The 21,968-nt window shown below is 37.0% G+C and overlaps 1 protein-coding gene across 3 annotated transcripts in view; it reads right to left on the bottom strand.

The window, feature by feature from the left end:
* Window positions 1-21,968, bottom strand: part of LRBA (LPS responsive beige-like anchor protein) — a 409,112-nt gene that overhangs the window by 357,584 nt on the left and 29,560 nt on the right. For all 3 annotated transcript variants that reach the window (XM_063310174.1, XM_063310176.1, XM_063310175.1), the window contains exons 2-13: window positions 18,338-18,569; window positions 18,108-18,208; window positions 14,558-14,653; window positions 12,696-12,817; window positions 12,431-12,557; window positions 10,258-10,377; window positions 8,566-8,712; window positions 7,300-7,497; window positions 6,728-6,861; window positions 4,934-5,042; window positions 4,676-4,828; window positions 2,755-2,923 (exon numbers count right to left, since the gene is read on the bottom strand). In XM_063310174.1, coding sequence (XP_063166244.1) covers window positions 2,755-2,923; window positions 4,676-4,828; window positions 4,934-5,042; window positions 6,728-6,861; window positions 7,300-7,497; window positions 8,566-8,712; window positions 10,258-10,377; window positions 12,431-12,557; window positions 12,696-12,817; window positions 14,558-14,653; window positions 18,108-18,208; window positions 18,338-18,569 — 1,708 coding nt within the window. The remainder of the gene's footprint in view (window positions 1-2,754; window positions 2,924-4,675; window positions 4,829-4,933; window positions 5,043-6,727; window positions 6,862-7,299; window positions 7,498-8,565; window positions 8,713-10,257; window positions 10,378-12,430; window positions 12,558-12,695; window positions 12,818-14,557; window positions 14,654-18,107; window positions 18,209-18,337; window positions 18,570-21,968) is intronic.

Below are 21,968 nucleotides of genomic sequence, written 5' to 3'. Positions count from 1 at the left end.
TATCTAACAAATGGAATATGACACTAGAGTTTTAAAAGAATACAGATCACCCAGTGTTGCATGCATTATACTTCAACTAAAATTCTAAAAATATTTAGATTATTATATTATTCTAAACAGAATAATAGCCGTCCCTGGGGCATGCCTCGGAGGCAGCTCAGGAGTTCATAGCGACCATGGCAGCCATGGGCCTGTCCCAGATTATTTGGGACCCAACTCGAGAGAGTGGCCTCACTCCAGACTTAGTTTTCTTGTCAGAGCAGTGGCAATGTAATCTGAGGGGAAAGTTACAGCTGTCCCCGTTGTCATGGTCAGATCATGCCCTGGTAGCCCTGAGATTCTCTTATGCTGCCCCCCTTCACAAGGAGGCAAAACCCATTCAATTGGTCCACCCCCAGTGACTGATGGACCCAGTAGGGTCCATTGGAGGCCCTGGCTGCTGCCTGGAATAGGGAGGTGGCTGGGGCCTTGGACAGGATCGCACCTGTGCGACCTCTCTTGTCCCATCAAACCCAGCATTCCCCATGCTTTACACAGGAGCTGAGGGTTCTGCAGCGGGTTCAGAGATGTCTAGAGCACCGCTGGAGGAGGACAAAGACTGAATCTGACCAAACACAAGCTAGAGCCGCTATTAAGGCCTATCTTGTGGCAGTAAGATCAGCGAAATGTCAGTATTTTTCCGCTCTTATTGCATCCGCAGAATGCCACCCAGCAACCCTCTTTAAGGTCACGCGATCTCTCCTGGGGAAGGGGGTCAGGTGACCTATCTCAGGGCTGTACTGAAGAGTTTTCTGAGCATCTGCAGGATAAAATTGCTCGGATCCACTCTAAGTTGGATTCCAAGCATGAGGCAGAGTCTGTGGAGATGCAAAGGGGACGGACTTACCCATTATCTGGGAGCAGTTTGACCTGTTGGGCCTGAGGAAGTGGACAGGACCCTCCAGACTGTAAATGCCACCACCTATCAACTAGATCCATGTCCCTCCTGGCTAGTGAAAGCAGCCAGGGAGGTGACATGTTGTTGGGTCCAAGCAATAGTGAATGCATCTTTGAGAAAGGGGGTGTTTCCAGCGGCCTTTGAGGAGGCGCTGGTGAACTCCTTCAAAAAACCATCGTTGGACCCTACTGTTTTGGACAACTTTAGTCCAGTCTCCCACCTCCCCTTTTTGGGGAAGGTGGTTGAGAAGGTGGCACTGCAGCTCCAGGGGCTTCTGGATGAAACGGATTATCTAGACTCCTTTCAGTCAGGTTTCAGGCCCAGATACGGAATGGAAACAGCATTGGTCACTCTTATGGATGATCTCTGGTGGGAGCAGGATTGAGGGAGTGCATCCATCCTTGCTCTTCTTGACCTTTTAGCAGCTTTTGGTACCATCAACCATGGTATCCTTTTGGGTTGGCTCAGGGAGTTGGGGGTGGGCAGCATAGTTCTGCGCTGGTTCACCTCCTTCTTCTTCCAGGGCCGGTCCCAGTCGGTGTTGATAGGGAAGGAGAGATCTGGCCCGCGGCCCCTCCTTTGTGGGGTGCCACAGTGCTCTATCCACTTCTTTTTAACAACTACATGAAACCTCTGGGCGAGATCATCTGTCATCACAGGACGAGGTATCATCAATATGCTGATGATAATTATACATCTACGTCCCGGGTGAAGTAAGTGATGCTATGACTGTCCTTTCCAGGTGCCTGGAGGCTGTGGGGGTCTGGATGGGGAAAAACAGGCTTCAACTGAACCCTGGTAAAACAGAGTGGCTGTGGATGGGGGGCTCCTCACTATCTGGGAAATTAACATCTTTGGTTCTGGATGGGGTTGCACTGCCCCAGACAGACCCGGTACGCAACTTGGGGGTCCTACTGGACTCATGACTCCTCCTTAAAGAGCAAGTGGTAGTCATGGGAAGGAGGGCCTTTGCACAACTTCATGTTGTGTGCCAGTTACGCCCTTTCCTGGATCAGGAGGCCCTTTGCACGGTCATTCATGCCCTGGTCATCTCCCATATAGACTATGCAATGTGCTCTACATAGGGCTATCCTTGAAGAGTATCCGGAGGCTACAGCTGGTCGAAAATGCAGCTGCATGAGCAATTTTTGGTGACCCTAGATCGGCACATATTACACCATTGCTTCGCAAGCTGCATTGGGTACTGGTCTGCTTCCAGGTGCAATTCAAGGTGTTATTACCTTTAAAGCCCTTCATGGCATGGGACCAGGGTATCTGAGGGTCCATCTCATCCCCATTATATCTACTCATCCCACCCAAACATGCAGAGAGGGCATGTTACAGACCCCATCTGTAAGAGAATTCCATCTGGCGGGGTCCAGGAAGCACGCTTTCTCTGCAGTAGCACCCACCCTCTGGAACATCCTTCCCCCAGAGCTAAGACAGATCCCATCTCTTGTGGCACCTTTTGGAAACAACTAAAAACCTGGTTCTGCCACCTCGCTTGGGGCGGAAGGGAAAGTAATCACCTCTGGAGATGGTTAGCGCCCTAAAATGGCCTTTTAGATATACATGAGTGATTCCAACTAGTATCATCATCTGGATTTTATACGGTATTTATCTTTAATATTATATTTGTATTTATATTTATTTATGGTATTTTAATGCTTCTATCGTTGTTGTAAACTGCCCAGAGTCCCCGCTTTGGGCGGTGGCAAAATTTAATAAATAAAGAAGGAAATATTATTTCAGTATCTAACTTATTCACAGTTCCAAATGTTGTATTATTGTTGTAGAACAAGAAAATAAATACATACCTAAACCTTTGGGAGTAATTCCACTACGGTTTTGAGGATTAACTACCCAGTAGTAATATTTCAAGGTGTGCATTGCCAGTAGAACTGTCGCAACTCGTCGAATTGCATTATATATATTAGCTGTGCCAACGAACTCAGTAGACAAGTAAGTGTACAATATCAATTGAACCTATATCATCCAATTAAAAAAAACACAGGATAATAACTAAGATTTCATACATAGGGGAAATTAAATAAAGTCAGGGAAATTACCACTCCCAAAACTCTATTTGTACACATATTTATCTGGAATTAATGCCAATATTAATGACTTCTGAGTCACATTATAAGATTTGTAATGATTTTCAGAGGTTTGATGCTGTGATGTAGCACTGCATTACATGTATACTGGGATTAAGTACAAAGCAGAATAAAATGTGGTTTTGCGTTCAGAACAAAGCAATCCCACCCAAAGCTCATTCTCTGAGCTGATTTCCAACAGAACAAAACTTGAAACGCTCAAGAGTTCTATTTCATTGGAACAAAACTCAGAATATTCCAAGCCATATGGAATAGTGAAAACTTGAAATAAGCCCTCTGTTCGCATTTTTTTTTTCACTTAAGTACCACAAAAGTAAATTGGGCAGGGGGCAGGGAGTCCATGCTGGCTGGTTCCAACAAGCCAACTGGCAAAATTCTTGATGAAAGGGGCAATTTAAAAAAAAAAAATAAGATCACCAAAACCAACATTCAATTCAGTGATAATAAAAATAACTTCAATTTAGCAGTTAGTTAGCACCCCATAACTTAAAAACAATAGTTAAAACACAACTATACCTTAATTTCCTGGGGAAGAACTCCTCCTTAGTATTAAGTTCTACCTAAGCTCACCAAACACACTACATTGCGCCCCAGGAGGTGTGGGCCTGTAACTATCCTGCCTCTTTGTCCAACAAACCATGATCTGATTCTCTCCCTTGGATAATCCTCCTTTAAGAAGCCTAACTCCCCCAATCATGATTTTTTAAAAATAGCATTTGTAAAGAGAGGACAAACTGAATATTGCTACCTAACTAACCTTAAATAGGAGAGGAAAGAGCAGTGCAGAATCCTTAAATGTATACCTCAAAGGAAAAGGGTTAATTGGAATCATTAATTTCCCTAAATAAACAAACAGGTCTTATTCGAGGACAGAGCATGAAAATGTCCTTGCAAACTCTAAATGAGCTGGATGGGGGAAAACTAAAGGTAAAGTGTGAAATAAAAGCAGCAGATGTGAATGAAATTGGAGAGGGGAGACGTGGGCAGTTAGAAATGTATTTACCAGATCCAGCAGCAGCAAGAACAGCAACAGTCCAGTTGCATGTCCCTCACACTGCCAGGTCTTTCCTCAGTCAGCCACCAACAGCACAGTCAGATCTAGAACAGTTCCCTAATGAGCTTTATGTGCTCTTACATACCTGTTCCACCCTTCCTGTTCCCCAGCATTCCAGAACCCTAGCCTAGACCACCACATCCATTCTTAGGTAATATTAGCTACCATGCTAGCTTAGAGATATATTTTTTAATGGCAAGGTATGAGATAAAAGTCCAATTAAATTCCCCCAAATAGCACGGAAACACTCAATATTGCTCAGAGTTGTGTTTTGTAAGGATTTTTAATGGGTTTATTCCTTGCCTGAAACAAAACGCTCAGACACATATGGTTTGTTTCAGGCATGGAACACTTGAAACAGCTGCTTTGTGCTCGAAACAGTTCACAACTGAAACATTTTTTGCTAATTTATACCTTTAATTCACATTATGATTCTCTAAAATATGGTAAATCTTTAAACACAGAAAAGGGGAGATAAACCTGGATTCTTAAGTCCTTATATGCCATTAGTTAGTACTAACATGTCAAGTCTTTTTATGCTCTGTTCACAAATGGAAAATACCTTACCTTGGCTGGCGTATGAATCCATATTACAGGGTTAAGGAGAATATGATCACAGAGCTGCTTCAGCAAGGGGACCCCATTATGCAAATTGCTCAAATATTTAGCAAAGGCGAGGCAAAGGTCTAGAACAGTTCTGTTAATGTGTGTTTTGGAAGACTGTAGAAAGGAAAGGAGAATGTGTTCAAGATAATTAAGTAATGATGAACATGGCCAAAATGTGGAAAAATGCAGAGAAAAAAGAAAGCATTTAATTTTCTTTACCTTTTCAAGACTGTATCCTATTACAAGGAAGCCTTTACAAGAAAGCATTTGTTCTTGCATAGCAACTGAGTTCTTCAGCAACTCCATAATGAAAGCCAGTAAAATAGAACTGAAAAATATATTGCATTGTTGCAGCATGTTAAAAACTAGCATATATAGGGTTTATAGTAGGAGTCTGCACATTTTTGTGAGGATACAGATTCATTCTCATTCTCCTTAATTCAGTAGACAACATTATTTTTATGTTTCCAGTAAAATTACTGAAGTTGCACAACTTATTACATCTTTGCCAAATAACCACTATTACCCAATGGCAATCCCAAAGAGTGATGACTAGAATGGTGCTCCTTCTTTAAGAAATAGTCAGGGACTAGTGGGAAACTGCACTATTACATCATAGCACACAGTACATAATCCAGTCTGTAATGTATCTATATTAAGACAAATTATGGATTCTCAGAATTAGAGGGTGAGCCACGTTTGAAAAACAATCTCCACTGCAAAGCAAGCCAAAGGAGCAGAACATATACAGATCACATATTAGAAATGAGATCTGTTGGATCTCTTTTTTGTCATGAGATATGGTTATTTTCAGTATTAGGGCTTTAAGCTATATGGAATTAAAGATATGGAAATTAGCAAAATAGCATATGTAAATATTATTTTTAAACCACTCTTCAGCTTTACAGCTCAACAATTTGGAAGCTGTTATACATTTATTGTAGAAAATTCAGACAAGGAATAATACCACAAAAGCACAAAAAGAGAAGCAAGCAAGTACAAAACCAGGTAGCAATTAAAATACTTGGGTAAACAAAATGGTTGTGCTTTGGCACCAACAGTTGCACTACTTATTTCATAAAAATAAGTAGTTTAATAAAAACAGACAATCAGCAGGATGCAGAAACAAAAATGTCTGTTATTTCTAATGTAACATTTTCATTTGGATGTTAAAATAACATCTGGATTAAAATCAAACTTTATAGCTTTAATTTACATTTATGTTGTTACTACAGTCAAAACAAATAATTTGTGTTGCTGCATTTACTGGGAAAAAATTAGGTGTTTTAGTCCAGAATACGTTTTACTAAAAATGTACCAATTGCTTTAGGAAGCGATTGCATTTAACATACTAGAAGCATTTCTAAGGCAATTGCTGCAGAACATTAGCATTGTCTGGAAACACACCCTTTGTTCTTGACAGTCCTATAGTGAAATAGAAGTAGTTTGTGCATGCAAGACATTTTTCACTGATCAAGCACTGGGTCAGAAAGATAAACTCTCCTTGGCCAGAACCAGCAGCTCTGTAAAAAATAACCCTGTATACCTTTTGACAGGAAGGAATTCATCCCTGAGAAATTTTTCATATCTCCCCCCTCCCTGACTCCATAAATTACATAGCTACTGAATGATGTACACATTTGTGAAGAAGACCTAGTGTCAATAATCTTGACTTCATCTCAAGGTCTTCTCTGCACAACAGATTTAACATGATCTAACCTTGAAAATATAAATAATGTTCTCCATGCTGCAATATAATTGCATTACTTGGAGATAATTTTTCCCCCTAAAGCAAAACATGCTCTCATGTATCTTCACCTCGGCTACATTTATATGTGTACGTCTATCTTTTAACATGCATTTTATCTTCAGCTTAGTTTAGCTGCAGTTGCTACAGAGTATCCCTAAGAGATCAGGCATAAGAATTCTTTACTACAGGAATGTGGCAGTTCCTCTAGAATTTAGACCAGCCAAAGTGAAATGGCAATTTGAAGCGAGAATAAGGATTCTTACCAAAGAGTTGTGTCAGGTTGATCCAAGGAATATTGCCTATAGTCCAACTGTGCAAACAGAGGAAATAACACCTGCACTCCTCCAATTGAATGCATTGCACTTTGGATAGAATGGGTTATGACTGCTTTCACATCCTGTTAATGCCAAATTTGAACACATTAAATATGGATCTTTCCTTTCCATGATTACTTTTAGGCTTCATTGCACCCAAAAAGCTTCAGTAGAATCTTTATAAAATTTACATTACAATACCTTGCTAATGTAGTACAAAATGTGAGACAGCACAATCATATGCTATACAAGAAGTCTAAAGTAATGATGGGAATAGAACTTCTATCAGGCATTAAAAGCACCTGGTTTGTTTAGCTTGAAGAAAATACAAGGGCCTGGGAGCATATGATTGTACACCACTAATCAATCACATCTGGTCTGAAAACAGGCTATATGTTAAAAAGAATCAAGCCATAAACCCTAAATCTTTTGGAGGGCACACTTAAAGATCAAATTTTATACTCAAGGGAAAAAATTCAAAGAAATCTCCCCATGAACTAAAATCAGACACACCAAAATACCTGTAACATGAGGGCATGTGGGGAATGTACAAAGATAGAAGGATTGTCCTTGGGTGATGATTCTAGGCAGAGCTGTGCATCTGTAGCCCTTGGGTTGTATGTAAAGGCAATAGCAGTAGATATTTTCCCATCGTATAATAATTGTTTATGATGATCAGCTAGGAACAGATCACTTTCTCCCTTGAACTTAAAAGTTCCCTAGAATGAAAGATTTGAAAAAAAAAAAAAGGTAGCCTTTAACCAGAATGCAATTGGAATGCAAAGTTTCACATGTAGGTGTTCAAGATGATTCAACTATACATGTCTGAGATGCATGAGTAAAAAGAGCAGTGAACAATATTTTTTTTAAAAAATCTACATAGTATCTTGGCATTGGTTGTAAAAAAAAAAAAAGAAGCATGGGAGAAAAGACATTTGAATAGAATGTCTTGGTAATATTGAAGACCAAAACAATTTTCTTGTATTTGTAGTAGTACTTCAAATGTGTAGAAGTATATTGTACAGAACAAGTACAAAAGTTTACATTTAAAATTAAAACTGTCTGACATTACAGAAATGAACCATAACCAAACTTGAGCAACACTCTCCTCCTTTAGTAAAGGGATAAAAATGTTGAACCCTGCCTTCTTGTTTGCATAAAAAAAGGTTAATCTTAAGTTTTAAGTTTGTTTGCCGCCTTGAGTTATTTATAAAAATAATAAAGACGGGGCAAAAATTAATTAAATAATTTGTGGATTATTAAAACAAGACATAATGATGGGTCATCATAGTAAGCCATAATGTAATTCCTTTAGCACTGACAGTGAGAAACAACTGAAAACTATGTTTATGATCTAACATTATGCATTAGCCAGGCCACTGTAGTTATTTCAACAAATTATAGTTACTTAGAGTTAGTTCAACAATCCATAGCTAAAACAAAATATATATAGCAAGTATGAACACAGTAAACATCAAGCCATGGTTTATAATGCTTGAACTCTTTTATCAGTGCTGAGCTACTGAAAAAAAGAGTAAAATTTGCAAATCCATCCTTGGAGCTGAGCTGAGGTAGAAGGGAGTCAAGCCTCTGGTTTTATGAGTTTAAAATGCAGTTTAAATTAGTAATATTTTGCCATCATATTCTGTATAAAGTCAATGGGAAAACAGATCAGAATTATTTAAAATCTACTCATCGCTTAACAGGGATGCTACTATCCCTACCCAGTATAAAATTAAAGTTTTGTCAGCTCCACAACACCTTAATCCTGTTAGGGCTATACATACTTTGTATCCCAGACCAAGTTGATAAATAGCAAAGATCTGAGCAGCATTGAGAGCTTCACTGAAAAGATAAACAGCTGTCATCTGGCCACAAAACACCCAATTGGCATCTGCTGTTTCTGAAGAGCCCAGGAAACATTTGTCAAATGTCTAAGAAAGTAAGCAAAAAAATCTGGTCAATGTTAGTTTAATTCTTTTTTGAAAGTGAAGACTACATACCCAAATCCCAAATAATTATATGTATGTCTTTGATATACAAACACAGAATTCTTTAGTAAGGAGCTGTTTATGAGCACTGCAAGTTAGAATCTCAGTGATATAAAGGCAAAAGCCTCTTGTTTCTGTTACACTCCATGTGCACATCTGAGATTCACTTACTTTTGGCATAGAGAAAAGATGAAAAATTCTACTTGGACAAGAGATAATCTTGTGGGTTTTTTTTCCTTTTGTTTTTGTTGTTCACATATTTGGGATGAATAAAGTCATTTGGTCACTAGAGTGGTGGATATATTTTCTTTAAAATCAATTCAGTGAAGTTAAAATTTCAGTTGTTATTTCATTTTTTTTAAGGGAGGAGGGGAACTCTGCTAGCCAGGGATTATACTTTCGAATATATATTTTTTTCCATTGGCCAAGTGTCACAGATTGGCCAAACAGAAAATATAGAACTTTCATCCTACCATTTAATTAAGAAATATTACTAAAGATGTAAAAAAGATAAAGTTCAGTTACAATTGAAGTCATACATATGCCTAAGAAAATAAATGTGAATAAGAAATAATTTGTCATTTTTCTACTGTATTTATTGCTATTGTTGATTTATTTCAGTACAGTATATGCTACTCATATCACTACTCTAATCAATGTAAAAATAATCCATACAATAAAACATCATAACCACCACACCACCTGGAGTAAAATGCCACCTAAATATAAACAAACAAATATAAATGAATGAATGAATGAAGAAACAGTGGTGTCCCAGTCACCCATTAAGCTCTGACCAGCCACCAAGTGACCATGGTGTTACAAAGCATTGGGGCCACCAGTGAGAAAGCTTGCCACCAGAAGGCCTGCCTTCTGAGCCATGAGATCCCTCATCTCCTGAGGGTATGGAACTTTAGGCATGCCCAATCTAGAAGACCTGACAGGATTGACAGAATTATTTAAGACAATGTGGTCTTGCACTTGCTTTAAAGGGTGTTATAAGCATCACTCTGAATTGGGCTCAGAAGCCTCTGATAATCGATACAATTACTAAAGAATAGGGCATACCAGACCACCTTGCCTCTGAGGATGCCATGCACAGTTGCCAGCAAAATGTCAGAAAATCTGTTGTCTAGATCGTGGTCAATAAACCCTGAAGCCCAACAATATTTATTTATTATTTGTTAGATATGCATCCCATCTCTCTATTAGCAGCTCAAGGGGATGTTCATAGTACACCTTTTCTCCATTTTTCTCCACACCAACAACCCTGTGAGACCATGATGTGCCTATTCATATTTTTAAATGAAAGAATAAATCTGGGTCAATATTCCAGATCTCTGCTTCAAATTATTGTTTAAATGCTAGCAGAAAGATTAAGAGAATAGTAAATTTCCATTTTTCCTTTTCAACCTTAACATAAGCAACACAAGACAGAAAAGATGTACAACCAGCATCTTTAAACAACTGAAGTAGTGAATTACTTACATCACTGACATTGACAAACCATGTTATCTCTCCATATGATGCTAGTTCTCCATTTACATAACATCTGAGCTCACTGTTCTTCCAGCGATTATAGATATGCACAATTGTAACCATGTACCACTATATAAGAAATGTAGATGAATTATACAAAGTATAAAAATAGGAAGTTTTTAATATTTTGAAAATTCTATACATTTAAAAAGCAGAAATAGTAACATTAAAACTGTTTAACTTGTAGATAATACAAATTGAACTGACACATTGAAAGAAGCCTGCTACCAGATGTAATTTCTTCTGAAGAAAATTTCTAATCTGAAATTCAATGTTTCTTTCAATGAAAGTGCTCTCTATAAAAGATACAGTATAACAAGATAATGATATAAAGGTGCAAGAAGTAAACCGTTCCCTCTTGATAAATCAGAGAGAATAAAAGGTACAGATTAGCAGCTGAAAATTGGTCTGCCTCCACATAGAGCATAGAGGTTACATAGTTGCTGTATCATTCTTTCACACAGTCACACATTTAATAGAATTATTCTTTAAGTAACAATGTTAATAGCCTGGATTTTGCTATTGAGAAATCTGTTCCTTTTTTTTGTTTTTGTTTTTTAATTCTGTGACTGCTTCTATCTCATTTTATCTTTGATGTTCTCTGGCTAGGGCAAACAAAATGTTTAAACTCCTAAATGGACCTTTAAATAACTAGTTATTTCCCTTATTAAACATCCTAATATAGTATGCATTACACATAGGAATGCCAGGCTATTCAACAGATCAAATCAAATCAATTTTTATTCGGTCATAGACCAGCAAATAAAACAGAAGATTCACATCTGACAAGAATAAAAGAAAAAACACTTAAAATTCTAAAAAAATCTAAGAAAAATTAAGAGATATTGTGGCGTGCTGTATAAATTATAGAGCAATATTTAGCTGTGGTCAATGAAGTAAAATCAGATTGGAAATATTTACTGGAAAGTGACAAACCCTAGAGTATTTCTTTTAAAGCAATATTATCTCTATTCAAGTTTAAAGAAATGTGTTCCTTTTAAATGATATATAAAAGTATATGCTAGAATTTCTTTCTTTGTGTCTCTCAAAAATGTATTTTCTGTGACAAAAAATATCAACCTAACATCACTAAAACCAATGATAATTAATTTTCAAATGCATAAATATCTATTATCATACACTTTCTTTTATTAGTTGTAGATTAAACATACTGTGGAAGAAAGCTTACATAAAAAAGAGTTTGGAAAATGAGAAGTCTTCCTTCACATGTAAGTCCAGCTGCAATAGATTGGAAAAAAGCAGGGTTTTTCCCTTGCCTGGTGTTTTGGAGAGAATCCAAACTTCTGGAAAATATAAATTATTTCCTGTACATTCCTGTAGATTCATAACTGTTCTAAAAGAAACAGGAATCTCTGTGTGTTCTCTATCTGCTTGCTAGTGCTAAGTGATGAATAGAATTCAGACAGAAGCAGAAGCCATGTTGTTGATAGCTGGACTACTGAGTAGCTGAGTGGCTGTTGGTGCTGAGTCTGGAATGTGTTGGAGAAGGAACTGTTTTATTTGAGCGTAGAGCATGCAGGTCAAATAAATAAAGCAGAAGTCACAATCCCTGAAGAGAATGATGTGAGATAGCCAGGAAGAGAACTGAATCATTATGGGACTGAAAGAAAGTAAAGTCAGCTAGAGCCAAAAGTTACTTGCTAACAAAAGAGAAACCATCTACACTCTGAGATAAAAGATGGTGTTTACTTCTAAATGAGTCATCATCTGGAATCTCCAAGAGAGACAGAAACCAAACTCTTACAACAGGAGGCAGTACGTTAGGAAAATACTGTGTAATGAGGTTATAAAAGTGAAAGCAGTTTAGAGAGCAGGAAAAAAAATCTCTACAGCACTTAAAAGAGTAAAGGCAGAAATAAAGGCAGAAACTGAGGTGGATTCAATCCACAAAACTAAAAGAAACACTGAAAACACTGTAAATATGTAAATGTAGAAAGGTATTTGGGATGTAGATTAAATGAGGTATAAGAATAGGATTGAGACTTTATTTACTTAAGTGTAAATGCTACCTGTGTAGGAATAAACCCTTGACAATGAAATCTACACCTATTGGGTTTTCTGCGTGTGGCTGGGCCACCCAAAACAAACCCTTGACACCTACCTTTTGTGGCTTGAAATCAAATTTCACACAGTGCTGGAAACCTTTTCCTTTCGACTTAACTGATGTCACAACCAAACAGCCTCCCACAAAATGAGCAGAGTAACCAAGCCCTTTGCTTGTTCTAAAACTGAAACAAGTAATTTAAAATTATTACACATATACTGATTTACACGTATTGATGAAAGTCAATTTTATAAGCAGGTGTATACTGTAACAACAACTACAACTACTATATCAGGAAAATATAAAATGCATATATACATACCAATATAAGTAAGGTTTATCCTTGTCTACATTGATATTATTTACAGGATCCATTCTTAACCAAGTATGAAAGGTAAATCCATTCTGGTATGGCCACTTTGCTATAGGAGGTAAGGCAATAGCCTAAAAAAAGCAATGGATCATCTAAATGAAATATGTTTTTTTAAAAATTTTAAAAGATATTTTTGTAACAATCATTATTTTCATTTCAACCTTTACTCCAGGTTAAAGTTCATTTTATATAAGTATAGGTTTTCTTTTCCTTTTCCTTTGTTTTTGCTTTGTTGTGTTTTACTTAATAAAATATATGTAAATGAATGAAATAACTTCAGATGTAGGATCAGAAAGGATATAAGTGATTTACACCAGTACATCGATAGAGATATTGATTCTTCACAATTGAATCATAACAAGAATTGGATTTGTTTCCTCTTTGGCTTCTGTATTTATGTTAAAAAACACTGCTAATATTATCTAAAATGTACAATAGTAAAATATTAGTTATTAAAACTGCTAAGTAAAAATAATTTAAAGAGCTAACAGACATTAAATAAAATTAGACCATTACATTCATATAAATCTTGAAGGCAAAATCTGTATACTGAAAGGTCTATTTTAGCTAGGAAGCTTTTAAAATTATGATCTGAATATGAATACAGTAAAATATATATATATTGGAATTTGTTCTTCGTTCATATAAATAAAACTGCATTGCAAAGAGTTTGCATCTCACTGTTGCAGTTTACAGACCTGCAGTATAAATTCAACTGGTCAGTGATGTTGTTCAGGAGATCAACACCCCAAGCAAATGATAAAAAACTGAGAGTCAGCAAAGCCCTCATAACTTTGCTAAACTCAGTCAAAATATAAAGCTGTAAATCTGGAGAGGATCTATGAGGAATCAACATGTCTGAGCAGAGCATTCTTTCAAGTCCTTGAATACAATATATTTTAATATTGTTAATGTAACCAATCCTTTATAAGAACAATTTGTGTGTACACACACAATAATCACTAAAATATATCTATATATTGGGAGGGAGGGAGTTAGTTCTGATAATGGACAGCTTTGGAAAGTGCTATCTACTTCTTGTTGTTTTAATTTATTTGGGTAGACCAGCAAAAGAATTGCCCAAATTTTCTCCTATATTGGGGTTACAGAAAAGAGCATTAAGAGTTAGAATCCTTCAGATGCTGACCTATTCCCAAGCACAGATTCTGACATGTCCTCCTTAAACTGTCAGCCTTAGAAGCTGCTAAAGTGGTCCTCATCTTAAAATAGTAGGAAATCATGCTACTGATTATCACCAACTGCAGTGGCTACAAAGACAGAATTTGGAGATGCTTAGCATAAGAAAAGTATCACTTTTGTTGGCATTTAAGCTGATTCCCACCTAACCAGGCTTTCCCATAAATTTAAGATAGCCATTGAAAATCGGTGATGGCTAAGAAGGAGGACAGATTATAGCTGCTTGAAAACCCATGGCAGACCACATTTAACTCCTAAGCTATAGATTGTGCACTTGTAATATAATGACAAAAACAGATAATTATTATTGCAATGCAGCAAACATCAGATGTCATTGAATTTTGGGGGAGGGGGGAGAATTACAGAATCGTGTTTTTTGTAGATTATTCTATTCTAGAGAAAAAAACAAATTTCAGTGACAACTAAAGCATTGATAAATACTAGCTTTCTTTAAAACTGCAGAATGTTTTATCTTTTTTGCCCTGATCATTCAATGTTAAAAGTTTTTGCTAGTCTATTATATTTAAGAATTTAGGGTCAAAAAAAGACCAAGTACAAGTACATTACATAACAAAGGTTTTAAAAAATGAAACATAATAGAGCAAATAACTTACTGCAGCACTTTTTCCTGGAAAATTAAAGAAGGCATCTGGTCCGTATTTGTGAGGCATATATTTTAACACAGACAACAGCTTTCCAGCATACAGAGGCTATTCAAAAAATAATTTATGATGAAGATGATGATGATACCGATAATACGAAATCCAATAAAAGTTATTCAAATCTCAGACCTCTAATAATTTTAGAAGTTTTTCCAGGGCTCTCCAGGCAGAAAATCAGGATATAAATAATAATTTATAAATAGTAATAATTATACATCAGAATTGTCCTAACAGTCAGGAACCACGCTAAGACAAGGAATAGGTCTCTAGAGTTTTATTACTGCTACATTAGACAGAAAATCCTAACAAACTGAAGAAGCGTGGGAAAAACCCAGACCGATAAACCCCAAAAGTCAAGGCGGGTCTGATCTGTGTCTCTTTGAATGGCTGCTTAACTCCTCAGTACTATGCATGCGTTTTCCCCCTTGGATAGGGGCCCCCTCCTGCTCACCATCAGTACTCATGACAAGAATAATGCTATTGGGCATAAAAGACCACATCTATTCTATTAAAACTGTTTGAGCTGCCTATAGTCCAGGTAAGTCTGGGATAGCAGCTAAAAATTAACATTTCCACAAAGTGTCATATATTAATGCTAATTATGAAGGTAGTAATAGGCAGGAGAAGATGCTGTATGAGATGGGGCAGGCCATCCTCCAGGAAGGAGGATTTATCTTCTAAGACCAATCCTTGTTTCCAGCACCCTGCCATCATCTGGGATCCAGACTACCAGGTCCTTGGAGGCCCCATGCTCTGGCTGCTGCTAATTAATGCCAGATCTACCAGATCTCCTCATCCGTGCCTGCTTCACCACAGTATGGATGGCCAAAAAAGGTATTCACTTCTGTGAAATGTGCCCATCTGGGTTCATAGGTTGGCATCACCTGTGAGCCCATGCAACGAGAGGTATTATTCTACAGATAATTGGGTGTGAAGCTCTACAACTGAGGCTGGGTGCCAGGCACAAGCAGAAACCGCTGCTATTGTACTTTCTACCTTGCTGCCCAGCAGCAAGCCTCTCCGGACTGCCACAGCTTACTACTGGGATAACAGCAGAGTTCATGGCCTCCATGAGAACAATAATTTTATAATTTTGGATGATTTTAAACTAGCATCACTTGGAAGCAGCCCAGGAACTCATGGCTACTATGACAACAATGGGCTTATCCCAAATCATCACAGCTTTGACTCAGATGTGGAGTCACATGTCAGAATTTATTTTTGTCTTGGAGCAGATGTGATGTGAATGGAAAGTGGGGGATATTAACATCTGTCCTTTATTATGGTCAAGTCATCCTCTGATTGCTATAGAGCTGACTACTATCACTCACCCTTGCAGAGAGGATGGACCTATTTGATCAGTATATCCCAGACACCCAATGAATTTTCTGAGTCTCTGGTAGGCATGTCAAGTGGCAGTGGCCTTGAACAACAGCTTCTCTCTGTCTGCCAATTCAGAGAAGCTCCTTAATTTATTGAGCAGCTCCAGGAATTGAAGCAACAGAGATTCCTAGAGTGACACTGGCAGAAGATAAGGACTCTGAATGGACATAGGTAATTGCTCAGACTCAAACTTAGACTGTGGCAATAAGACAACAAAACCATCAATATTTCCCACTTTTACTGCATGTACAAATTGTCTGCCCTGTTTAAAATTACCCAGGGAAGGATGGGCCAAAGAAACACCTGTTGGCTATTGTGAAAAGTTTTCAAGTCATCTGGAGAATAAAATCACTTATATCTACTGAAAGCTGAATGCTGCCTAGAATTGAGATGACTGGGGCAGCATCTTGCAAGGTTATCTGGCAGGAATTTGAACCTTTAATCCTGAGGAAGTAGACAGGGTTCTTTGTAATGTTAGTCCAGGCACTTGTGGGTTGGAATTCTCCCTGGTTGATGAAAACCTCCAGGAAGGAAACACGAGGCTGATCAGGACAACGATTAATGCATCCTTGAGAGAGGACATGATATTTGCCTTAAGACTATCATTTGACCTAGCAATACTAAATAACTATCAACCAGTCTCCAACTTACCCTTCTTATGGATGATTGTTGGCAAGGTGGCAAATCTACAATTGTGAAGAGCCCTGGAGGAAATTATTTCAATTTTGGGTTCACTGGGTTCATAACCTGTGATGAGACTTGCACAGGGAAGTGCAACTGCCCTGCTCTTGCTGGACCTTTCAGTGGGTTTTGAATACATTGATCATGGTATTTTACTGGATTGTCTTTAAGAATTGGGAGTGGGAGGCACTGTTTTTTAGTGGTTCTCCTCCTTTCTTAAAGTTAAGTTCTAGTTAATAATAGTAAGAAGAGGAAGAAGTAATGTGCTAGGATTCTCCATGATGGGGGGTCACAGGGTGGTACAAATTACACAGTCTCCTCTCCTATTTAATAGCTATATAAAGCCACTGAATGAGATTATCTGCCAGCACAGGTTCAGATACCATCAGTTTGTACTCAGGTGATACTCAGCTGTATATCTCTACCCTGGGCCAAAATAGAAATGGGGTGGAAGTCTTATACTGGTGCCTGGAACCTGTTAACCCCATCAAGATAAAAATGTTATGGGTTCAGTAGCCTTCTGATAGTAGGGATATTTCATATTTGGCTCTGGGTAGGGTTGTGTTGTTCCATGCAGAATGGATTTGTAACTTAGATGTCCCCTTGGACTCGCAGTTAAAGAACAAGTGATATCTGGGGTTAGGAAACCCTTTGCCCATCTTCAAAGGCCCTAGTTTTGGCCTTTCCTGCACAGGAGATCCAACTCATAGTTACTCATGCTTCTGTCACTTTTTGTTTGGATTACTACAATGTGCTCTACATGGGCTCACCCTTGAAGAGCACCCAAACACTTCAATTGGGCCAGAATGCAGTAGCTTGTGTAGTGATGGGAACTTCGATGTTTTCCTATATAATACATCTACTTCCTTCCAAATGCAATTCAAGCTGTAGATTATCACCTTTAAAGCCCTACACGGCTTAAACCAGGTTATTTCTGGGATCTGCTCTTTCCAGGTCCCCCCTCTTAAGATAGGTCATCTGCAGAGACCATGGGGACAAGCTTTTCAGTAATTGCCATTCTTCTTTTGAACAGCATGCCTCCCAAAATTAAGTTGGCTCCCATGAGGAAAGCCATTAAAACATGGCTCTCCTGAAGAGCCTTAGCATAGAGCATGAATAAATGGAACCTTCCTGCTATGGATTTGGATGTTGTAGCTTTTCCTCAAGGCACTGTTACTTTGGGTTTTTTTTTTAGTTGTGATTATTTTTATTTGAATGTTGGATTCTGCTTTGAATCTTGTTGGACAAAATGACATATAAACTGAAATAAGTAAATGAAAATCACTGATTCCCATATAATTTCCATCTATTGACCGTAACAATCTAATCAACTCTGTTAGTCATAAAAATAAATTTATAATTTTCTATGAAGATTTAAGGACATCTATTTCAAATAAATAACAATTACTACTTTTTACTAATGCAGATTTCTACATACCCATTTCTCTTTGTCTCCTTGAAGTTTGCTAAAGTATAGCTTTAATTCCCGAACTGTCACACTGTAGCTTGCTAATACTCCAAGCATATCAACTAAAAGATCTGTGGAAAATGAGTTATTAGACATTGGTTAATATTTATTCTTTTATTTTTTCAGAAATGTATCAAAAATGTTCTATATTAGTTAATTGGAAATTACTTCCAATTCTAGGAACATTTAAGAAGTCATACCTGCAATCATACTGTCAGCTTTATCAATCCTCTGAAGCACATGCTCAATGAGACCCACTTCTGTGCAAACCTGCAGATTTCGTATACTTTTTTTCAGGATGGCTGTAAACATGCTCCATATCTCTGCCTGGCAAGTGACATCACACTTATCCAGCAAGTCCACCATGCATGTAATACTTTCTCCTTCTTGTATAATAAAATTGATTTCCAGATCAAAATGACCACCTACAAGCTTAAATTTATAAAGAATGAACATCAGTACTTATTTTCAGAATTATCTATTTAAAATGTATAATAGAACCCAGAATTGGAATTATATGCAGGTTATGGTTCTACTCATTCTTTCTATTATTAGTACAATCATTACTTGTATACTAGTGTTTTCTTTAAATCAATTACCAAAGTTTAGTAAAACAAAATAAGCTGTAGTAAGACAAGCCTATGTTTATTCAGTTGTAAGGAACACTGAGTTCAATGGGATTTATCTATAATTAAGCAGCATCAGGCACAGACACACTAATATACAAAACTAATATCCCATATATTGAATGTATAAGGCAAACTCCATATATCAGTCTCCAGGTTAACTTATCCAATTGGTTCCAATAGAGCACTAAGCATAAATTCCACTGAACATATGGCTGTTTCCAAGAATATAAACTGCTCCCAAATGAGAAAGGCAAATTGTTTACCTGTGAGAGTATTCTGAATAGCATCAAGTTGTCACTTATGGGCTTTGCATTTTATAAAAAGATTATATAATCAGCCAGTATGATGGTGAAAAAATTGTCCAAGAGCTACCAGATCTGTCTTTCTAGCTAACAAGGAAAGACAGTGTACTGGGTAACTGCCATATAGTTGTCATTCAAAATTTTGCAACCCAGATTAGTAACCATACCTGTCCCTATGCCTTCATTTACATATCAAAGATATCTCAAAAGATATCTCTTCCATCTTACTAAAAAATTTAACGTTTTGATAAAAATGGAAGTGAAATCAAAACACAAAAATAGGAGTAGCCACATCATAGTATAAGAAAGGATTTTGTGATTGAGCCAATTATTTGAGAAATTCATTTTTGATTTCTTCTTTGTGATCACTAAACAAACCTATGTATAGTTTGTAGGGCATAGTGCTAAGAAACCAATAACCAATGGACCTCCCAAAAACAAATGTTGGTCCTAGCCAGGATATACAACTGTCTGTGATCAATGACAGTGGAGAGATTGGACTACAGCTGCTGACAAAATAAGGCTGCATATTCTGCAACTCTAGAAGAGTCAGAGTGAATTTAGCTGGTAGCATATGTGCACTTTTGAAGGACCCAAAGGAGAAGCATCGAATAAAACCTGCTTGCCCTCCCTTAGTACCTTCATACAGGAACATTGTATTACCAATTCCATAATCTGAATACACTAAGGATGTGCACTGGCAGAGTTTTCACTTAATATCCTCTTGTTTTTCTACAGGAAATTGTTAATATTGTTATTTGCATCCTGGTCAGTGTTATTGAATACAGTTTCCTCAAGCTGATGAGCATGGATTTCATATTACAGCATTCAGCTTCATACTGCCAGCTAGTATGATGACAGGCTTTCTTATTGGACCTATATTTAATTCTGTGAATGTCACATATTGGGTATATGAGTTAGTGGCAGAGATCTATTACTAAACAGAAACTAATCAGAAAAGGTTTTCATTTAAAATATAGTGATTCTGCTGTAAGATTTGCTAAACAAGTCTGTCTTCCATGCCTTTCATGAATTCAAGCAGCTTCTCCTCATTACTCAAGGTCAGAAGTATTGGAGAAATATATAACTTGGAAAACACATTTTTCAGCATTCTCAACATAAATCAACAGAGTCAAATACTTCAAGATTGGAAATATATAGTGAATATATCTGATATTTTAAAACAGAATATATAGACAATGGAAATAAAGATTTCAATATTTTCCTTTTTAAACTTTTTTCTTAATGAAGAAGTAACAGCATACATAATAACCTGGAAACAACATATTTCTCAAATCTGTTGTTGTGATAAGATGAATGCATGTCCTGGAAGTATAATGTACACACTTTTTGGGTCTAAGTGCCAAGATGTGATGGTCTAGAAGTGTTCTTTAAAGTTGTGATCGTGTAAATTCCTTAGCAGGGAAGTTTATTATATACATATTGCATAAATGTCATTATTTAAGGTTATTTTAACTTATTAATCCTAGACAGCTTGCATTAAATCTAAAGAGACATTTTCTACTCCTACCCCCCTCCCCTGCATACACACACCCAGATCAATACCAGGATCAGAAAACAACCTCATCTGCCAGAAATGATAACCAAATAATACAGGATTTCTCGCTTGAAAATCTGTCCTCACAGCTTGATATTAGCAATAGTAGTAATCAAGAAGTTGGTTCAATTGAAAGGTCAGCTTGAATGCAATCATAATCAACTTCAGAGCAACTTTATTAAAGGAAACATTTGAATTTATGCTGATGAATTCAACTTTTAGCCAATACTAAGCTCACTGTGAAGCGTTACCCCCACACACACAAAAAATCCAGGCCACTATCTTCTTACAGTTGTTTGAGTTAATATATTTGATTCTAAAGGACCATCAACTGTCATTCCAAGACCTTATAGGCCATATATTTTGCTGTTAAGTAAAGTGACCTCACCTTCACCTCAATTCTCTACCAGTCATCTTTCACTTTTAGCTACATGTACATAGGCAGTAACCACCCATTCAGGAAGTTGACATATTAGTTTTCCTATCTAATCTGCAAAACACAAATAATTCACTAGCCATTAGAAACAGTACATTCAGGAAATAAGACTTAAGTTATTTTTCATTTAAATGTTTTATGAAAATATTTTTTTACAAATGGGAAAGTTATATGCAATTTGTAGAAAATTTGATATACTATTAATATGTTAACACATTATAGATGCACATAAGTGCACACCTTAACAGTATGTCATATTAACCTATTCTAATAGTAATTTGAAGCTGATCAACCTTCAAGACACGAATTTGCTGCCAAAGACAGGGATCACATAATCCAGGTACGTACACTAGCTAGTTATTATCTGAGCAGCAGTAATAGCTGCGCACAGCAAAATGTAATCTCATGAAATGTCACAGTAAGTTATGAATATCTGAGCAGCCTAATGCACCTTACTAGCCATGAAGTGTGAGAATGTAATCTTATTACCTTTTTTATGGTTGTATTTTTTGAATAATGAAGGCTTTGAACTGATGTATAGTCTTTCTCTGCACCTTAGCATGATTTGGTCTCCTGTGCCATACAGTTCATTTTTCAGAATTCCACAATTCAATGTATAAGTCTTAGATTCAACTTCATAAACAATCTTTATAACAGCCAACTGGGTGACATAATATTTTCTCTTTCTAGACTGTGGAATGATAATGTAAGCATGCAGCAATGATTTTCAAGCAACACATCTGAAGCATTCAAATACATCTTCCTAACTTTTACATTTCATTTTAATATTTGCCCTGGCTATTCATAAATTTAAATATGTCAGAAATAAATCAATATCTGGATGAATTTAAAAAGCAATGGGAACTTTTTGTAGTTGGCATCTATAGATCATGCATCTCAATCTCA

The sequence above is a fragment of the Candoia aspera genome, chromosome 8 (assembly GCF_035149785.1).
Source record: "Candoia aspera isolate rCanAsp1 chromosome 8, rCanAsp1.hap2, whole genome shotgun sequence".
NCBI lineage: Eukaryota > Metazoa > Chordata > Lepidosauria > Squamata > Boidae > Candoia > Candoia aspera.
This window is presented reverse-complemented; position numbering and strand designations above follow the sequence as displayed.